Genomic DNA, 7,454 nt, shown 5'->3' with positions numbered 1-7,454 from the left:
TCGGCCCGCCCCAGGCTCACGTCCCGATCCTGCCTTGAGTGGCCCAGGGCAGAGGACCTGGAAGTTTTAGCCTCCCGGCTCCTGAGGCGGATTAAGTAGCCCAAGAAACATTATATTCATGTGAGTAACCTCTTCCAGAAACAGTGCTATACTGTATCTGAAAAAGTATCACTCTGAAGCTTGGCTTTTAGGTACCTGCTTGTGTGATACAGGGACGGGAATGGGGGCCGTGAGCTTTCACCGATGGTCGGACGTATCGCAGCCCATACCCACAGGACAAGTGTCCCCAGCTCTCCTTGTCCTGATGATATCAGTCATGGTGAAACTGTACGTAAAAGTCCTTTTCTTTTCAGGAATGGCAAACGTGCCACGGGTAAAAGTACAGATCTTTCCACTCCCGAGCTTAGGAACGACACGTGGATATGAGGAAGCATTCTAAATCCAAGGGAAATATATGCCGTGCCACCTCCACAGCCCACCAGTGTTTGTGTTTCTTTGATCTGCTTTCCAGTTCCCCGTGTAGTGTTGAAGCCAGGCAGACATGGCAGTACTGGAAAGGGAACATTCCGACGTTCTACTTGAACGGGTGTTGATGCTTTGCTCTTTTCTCTGAAGTCAGTTCCAACCCAAGTCTCCCCACCACAGGCAGGGCCCGCATCCACTGGGTTTATCTGCCACATATATGCCACCAGCCTCCATCTTGACCTAAGGTTTAATGTTCACATGGCACCTGTGTCCATGATTCATTCTGAGAGTAATGAAGATGGGGCAAAAGTTCAAGTGTGCAATAACATTAGACCCATCGAAATCTTCACTTAAGTGTCAGCTTTACACCATACGTTATGTCCAGTTACTGTTCACGGCAAGTACGCCCTGCTATGATAGGACAAGGTTGGCCATTCTTCTCAGTATTATGTTCAGCAGTGGAATATTCTGACTTTATAAAGTGCCTTTAGACACCTTCAAGACGAAAGACACCCTTTCTTTGTTGCTGCTCTTAGTTACTCTCAAATTTGACAATGATGTTCTCTGACTTATATAATGCTTGCCACTGCATTTCACAGTTCTAAATCGTCAATTGCAGTAGAAATAAAAAGACTTAAAATTTATGGCAAACTTATGTGCTAGACACTCTACTAAGCAGATATATACCTTTACATGTAAACTGCCCCAAGTGGAATCAGACCCTACAACTTCCTAGCTGTGTTGTGACCTAACTTCTCCGTGGCTTCCTTCCGTCATCTTCAAGTGCAGGGAATAAAAGACTCAATATATAAAAAACATGTAAGAACTGATAAACAAGTTCTGACTATTATGATCAGTACGTTCTTTTTTTCTCATTAGACACCTCAAAACACTGAAGACTACAGAGGTTAACGTGCCTCAAGTCACAAAGCTAGTAACTGACAGAATCAGGATTCATACCGTGGCCAGACTGCCTCTANAATTCACCCATTGTAATTAAATCACTTTATTAATTCACTTCAAGTAGAATAAATGTCCTCAACTAATTAATACTTAAAACTGGTCCAAACACCTGAAAATTGAAGTAAATTATACTCTTCTTAAGAAAGCCCTCCTATGTTATATATCATCCATTTGAAACATAATTTACGAAATCCCTTACTAGGAAATAACTCTGTCTAGGCCAGTACGGTCTCTGACCGTAGGGTGACCCCCATGGGGACCATCTGTATTCGTGCCTTCACAGATGGTAAAGCTAATATAAGCACTTTTTGAATGAATTTGCACATGACAGTATTCCTTTGAGTTGAGGGAAACAAGCTTATGTTCTGTGTATTACATTGCACTGTGTACCTCAGTTTATCTTGAGGATTTAAGAGATTCATCTTAGTTCAAGGGGTTCTGAAGTTTGTGAACAAGTTTCATGCACAGAAAAAAATGTTCTCTAGTCAAACACATTCAGGAAATGGTCAACAAAAGATAGTTGCTTTCCTGTGTAACTTGCCAGAGCTTTTATAACCGTAAGAATCCCAAACTTATTTGACCAACGAAACAGTTAGGGACAACTGTTCCAGGAATGACATTTAGGGAAACGGTGTATAATTCCTACAACCTGGGCTTTTGTGTTCCTTGATCTGAAGCTTTCCCACTCAGCTTCTGCTCTGCTCTGGTAAGGATGTTGTCCTTTGTGCTCTCATGGCAGCTTCTCAGTCCCTTGACCACTGCACTTGCCTTTCACTGGGCCTTCACGCTGTGTCTAAGTGGTACCACACACAAGTCCAGGGTCATGTGCTGGGGTTTGTTCCCGGGCTCACGCTGCTGATGCCCAGCATGTTGGTCTTTAGGTCACAGCAGCACATCACACCGCCTTTCTTCTGAAAATATTTTATAGTGACTCATGGGCCTCTTTGTAGTGATTCATAGTAACTCAGACTATCATCTCCAATTTGTTTGCCCTCTACACCACTGGAATCATTCCGTTTCAATGTCAGTGTAACCACTAAGATTTTACTTTTCATTCAAAACATTTAAATGCCAGTATATTGGTGGTTGTCTGTGAATGAACCTGTCTGTGAACTTGAGATGGTACTGAAACCCTTAACACTTGGTTTCTATTTTTTATTAAATGGTCATACTTCTTTTGTACTTGAAATCCAGACATTAATATACTTTATTTTGACATTAGTACTTATTTGGTTTTTGTTTGTATCTCTCTTTTCCAAAGCCCTTGGGAATAGGAGAGGCAGAATGACTGTATCTGCTAAATGGGAAAAAAATGGCTTTTAAAAAACATATAATACACCTACAGAATCAATCTCTACTTGTGCATATGAGGTCTTTATTTGTTTCCCCTGGCAGCATACTTATGCCCCCACTCACAGGGACACTGACTAATATTTGAGACTTGGGGTACCCATTACCGTAGCATCCCTGTTCATCAAAGAGCTTATAATATTGCCTTTGAAGGGAGATAGGACTTAAGGAATAAGCAAAGCAAATGTGCAAGGCAATTTAAATTAGAGGCCAAAATATGGGTTAGAGCGTAGACGTAGATGCTGCAGTAGTCCTAGGAGACGAGGAGGTTTCAGAGAGAACGCAGGCACCTGCACTCTGCCGCAATAGGACTGAGATACACAAAATGGCCTGTGGAAGCATTTTAGGCAAGTGCAAAGCAAGAGCAAGGATCTGGAGCTACAAATGAGCCTAGCGTTTAGGGGGAAATCTGTCTCCAATACGGTGGTAGTGGTGTTTGCTGGAAGTGGTGACAGACAGCATGTAGCAACTGAACAAGAAGTCCAAGGCAACGGATTGATGGGTTTTGAGTCTGCGGTATCAGGAGAGGTGGTGTTGCCACTGAGAGAAATTGGGATGTGGCAAAAGGGAAGGGGTTCCACCTTAGGTGAGTTTGAGAAGAGAGAGCCTTAGGAGCTTACAATGGGCTCAGAGTCACCTCCATTCAGGGTACAATGGCTGGAGCAACCATGAGGCTATTGAATTAACCACTAACATCAGATTGTTTCCTATACGTTCCTATAAAAGATATTTTCTATTTTTAGGGACGCTGAGCTAATGGTGTTAAGGGAAAAAAATCAGATTGTTGTCCTTGAAAAGAGGGCTTGGTTTAGCTCAGTTAGTTCATTCTGGCATTTTCCTGGACTGCTGCATCCTGCGTTCTGGCATCTCATTTGCTCTTGACAATCTCAGTTTAATGGTTTAACGACATCTCGAGATGTGCTGTGGCTCCTCTTATACCTAAATTCCACCCAGTGGGAATAGGAGGCCTTTGTTTTGTGGGGACAGATCCCCCAATGCCGTATCTGTGCTCTGAGATACAAATACAGTGAAACTGTGCCGTGACACTAGGAGGCAGGTACAAAGAACTCATTCCTGCAAAATGCAGGTCAAGTCATCGCGAGGCCCTGAAATGAGATCCGGGCCTGGGCAGAGAATCCTTATGGGGTTAGAGCCTGGTGTGTGTGACAGAAAGACTTTGCCCAGGAGCTTTGCTTCCTTTACACCACTCAGAGGGCAGAGGGGTTTTTCTGGCCTTCTGACTTGGAAAATCAGAATTTAAACGCACACCTCTAGGGAGACATGGGCTCCTGTGACATCCTGAAGCATTATGAAAACGAAACAAGGACGTAGATGGATAAGTATCATTTGCTCTCAACTCCAAATCACCATGATCCCCAAGGTCTTTTGTATCTGTAGAAGTCCATGAAGCTACTTTAAATATTTTTGCTAACATGAAAACCCCCTTCTGGAAATGCCCAACTGGTATAAGTAACCTTTCTAAGTAACCTAATAGGTCGTTTGTCCTTAAAACAAACTTTAAAAAAAAATTTTTTTTTTTTTTTTGAGAGAGAGGGAGAGAGACAGAGTGGACTGGGGCAGGGTCAAAGAGAGAGGGAGACAGATTGTGAAGCAGGCTCCAGGCTTCTGAGCTGTCAGCACAGAGCCTGGCGCGGGGCTCGAACTCACAAACCCTGAGATCATGACCTGAGCCAAAGCCGGATGTTTAACTGACTGAGCCACTCAGGTGCCCCCTTAAAACAAACTTTTAATTTCAATTTAGCAATGCACATAATCCAGCCTGCACAGTCTTTTAAAAATGGAGCTGTTTGGGAGGGACTTTTACCTGGGGGATGTGGCACACACACGTCCGTTGTGATACTGCTTTCTTGCCCATGTAAGTGCCCTCAGGCACGCTCCTGTACACACTCTGTCGCTGACCACACTTTGTCGATACTGCTTTGTGAACGCAAAGATTGGAAGATCACTGCCTGGCTTCCTGAGTTGCTGCGTGCTTTGCAGTCAACAGTTTGCATTACCTGAGGCTCTGCTGAGCGTCACTCAGTGTCCCACAGGCAGCTTCAGGTGGCCTCGGTTCTACTTAGGCTGTGCAAGTAGACGTATATGAGTTTTAGTTCTGGTTGGTGGTTGCTAGTACCAGGTCGCCTTGCTCACTGGTGAGTTCATTCAAACCCAAAAAGTCACACCTGTGTCCTGTGCACGGGTGCTACAGGCTCAGGTGGAGAAAAGCAGGGCTAGAATTGGAACCCAAAGCCCAGAATGGCAGGAGAGGATGCGGGGGCTCCACCCGATCACCTCTGGGTTCACCAAGAGGGTATCTACCGCGACGAATACCAGCGCACGTGGGTGGCCGTCGTGGAAGAGGTAACTCTCTATATTTTGCTTTTTTTTTTTTTAATTGATTTTGCTTTCAAGCAACTTGGTTTCTAGCCAGTCTCGGTATCCTGAAAACTTTGCTTTTATTTTTGATCATTTTTTTCCCATCAGGAGACAAGTTTCCTAAGGGCACGAGTCCAGCAAGTTCAGGTTCCCTTAGGTGACGCAGCTAGGCCAAGTCACCTTCTCACCTCCCAGCTACCTCTCATGTGGCAACTCTACCCTGAGGAGCGCTACATGGATAACAACTCTCGCTTGTGGCAGATCCAGCATCATTTAATGGTACCTGTGTTGCTTCATCATTTTCCATTGTCCTGGGGCTCTTACGACAGAGTGCTCGATAAACTTTTCTTTTTCTGACAGGTCAGGGGAGTACAGGAGCTGTTGCTTAAGCTTTTGCCTGATGATTAACCTGGTATGTATTTCTGTTTATCCCCTATTCTCCCTTCTTTTTCACTCTCTTCGGCTGCGGTGATTTTAATGATCTATTTTTTTTCCAGGTGCTGGGATTCTAGGAAGATGTGCTCCACTGTTCTATTCAGTACATGGCAATCACTTCATCCAGCACTGCAGTGCACCCACCTGTGGGCCTGGGGGGAGGGAGTGGGTTGAACAACCGCTCAAGAACGCAGAAGCGTAGGAAGGGTCATGAACAACAGCGCAAGCGGAACTGCAGAGAGGGGGTTACACAGGCAGAAAGCAAGTCAACAAAAGCACTTAGTCAGGATACGTAACTTGAAGTCGACTCCTGTGGAAATTGCCATAGAACCTTTCATGGACATCATCAGCTGGAACTGGGATCTGATGAATCCCACAAAAGTCAGCACCTGCTACAGAACAGATGCCCTGACCACCAAGGACTTGGTGCTGATGTAGACAGAAGAGAGCGGCTGCTAGCAGCGTCAACATCTATCTGTCGCTTATTTGCCCTGCAGCAATTCACCTGCCTTTCCTTCTCCCGTCCTGTAAATATCCGAGGTTTTGCTCCGGTGTTTCCCATCCCAGTACTGACCTAACTTGGATCTACCGAGAACTTAGGGGGCTCTGAAAAAAAAAGGAAGTCGATTCAATTAATGGAATTAGCTACCAAGGCTCCTGGGCCTTTTTCCTTTCTGCAATTGTGCCTTCAAATTATTAGAAGTTGCCGATCAAAATCATGGGCACTTAAATTCATTCTCTGGTTATAGATATGTTCAACAAGTTGGTTTCTGTAAGAGCTGCAGAAGATATTTTAGCTGCTTACCTAGCACCTTTCTCAGGAAGTAATAATAGCACCAAATATTGCTGATTCCTAGGAAAGCGTTTACTACCTGATAATTTACTGAGTTAAAGTAGTCATAACTGTTTATGTACATTAAAAGTAAGGTTTTTACTTTTTACATCTTGGGAATCATGCCTACCATGTACCGAGTCCTAACTGCCTTCCTTCCAGGCCCTACTGTGTGTACTTTAGTCCTTTCACTAACGCTTGGAGGTGCGTAGGAACGGTCCCCGATGTACACGTGAATCGTAGGGGAAATAACTGCAAGCAGTTTAGTCATTGACCAGGAGTGGTTCTGTGAATGATAGATCTGAGCAGCGGGCAGGACTGTTGGGCTATGGCATGGGCTCCTCTAGCCCAACACTGGTTTACAGTATTCAAGATGAGCTGATTGAATTCAAGGTTTTTTTTTTATGTAAATCTATTTATAGCTTCCAAAATGAATGAAATGGATGTTATAAAAATACAGTTGATTCATCCTATGAATGGGAAGAGTATTTTTGAGTGCAAATGTTTTCCAGCATACCTAGTTGTCTCAGAAAATAATTCCATCTAGAAGGGCTTTCAAGTCTTTATGGATAAAAGACAAAATAAAAATCATTTTTCTTATTTTAGTTTTCTGGATATGCCGCAGAAGGATCCGTGCCAGAAACAAGCCTGTGAAATACAGAAATGTTTACAAGGTAGTATGTTAAATGCTTTTTTATATTTTTCCACTTTACCTGTGAATTGACTACAAGAGACCAATTTTTCTTTTTATTAGCAGATGATATTAACTCCCCTCGAATGTAATAATTCTGTAATTATCCTGACGGTTTTCCTCATTGTATCATCAAAGATGCAGAAAATAAAAAGTGATGTGATCTAAGCTTGGTGTTTGCAATCCTGGTTGTACATTAGAACCACCTGAAGAGCTTTAAAAACTTGCCGAGAACAATTAAATCAGACTTTCTGAGGATGGGTTCTTGCAGGAACCAGTCTAAAAAGCTAACCAGGTAATTTTAATGTACAGCCAGAGTTGAGAGTTACTAAGCTAAGC

General features: G+C 43.5%; 2 protein-coding genes across 3 annotated transcripts in view; both read left to right on the top strand.

Annotated features, from left to right (window-relative positions):
• Positions 1 to 31: 31 nt before the first annotated feature.
• Positions 32 to 5,744, top strand: MTCP1 (mature T cell proliferation 1). The gene is made up of 5 exons (XM_077780663.1): positions 32 to 120; positions 4,991 to 5,142; positions 5,266 to 5,436; positions 5,518 to 5,569; positions 5,655 to 5,744. The coding sequence occupies exons 2-4, from the start codon at positions 5,038 to 5,040 to the stop codon at positions 5,563 to 5,565; spliced, it is 324 nt and encodes a 107-aa protein (XP_077636789.1). The 5' UTR covers positions 32 to 120; positions 4,991 to 5,037; the 3' UTR covers positions 5,566 to 5,569; positions 5,655 to 5,744.
• Positions 33 to 7,454, top strand: part of CMC4 (C-X9-C motif containing 4) — a 9,797-nt gene continuing 2,375 nt past the window's right edge. The window contains exons 1-2 of one of the 2 annotated variants that reach the window (XM_077780664.1): positions 33 to 120; positions 7,031 to 7,098. In XM_077780664.1, the coding sequence (XP_077636790.1) occupies positions 7,041 to 7,098 (58 nt within the window). In that variant the 5' untranslated portion in view covers positions 33 to 120; positions 7,031 to 7,040. Of the gene's footprint in view, positions 121 to 5,680; positions 6,120 to 7,030; positions 7,099 to 7,454 lie in introns of those variants that run through there. The other variant, XM_077780665.1, reaches the window with a different exon arrangement.

This window comes from Crocuta crocuta, unplaced genomic scaffold, assembly GCF_008692635.1.
Source record: "Crocuta crocuta isolate KB4526 unplaced genomic scaffold, BGI_CrCroc_1.0 scaffold1015, whole genome shotgun sequence".
Lineage (NCBI taxonomy): Eukaryota > Metazoa > Chordata > Mammalia > Carnivora > Hyaenidae > Crocuta > Crocuta crocuta.
Note: the sequence above shows the minus strand (reverse complement) of the source record. Positions and strands in the feature narration are given on the sequence as shown.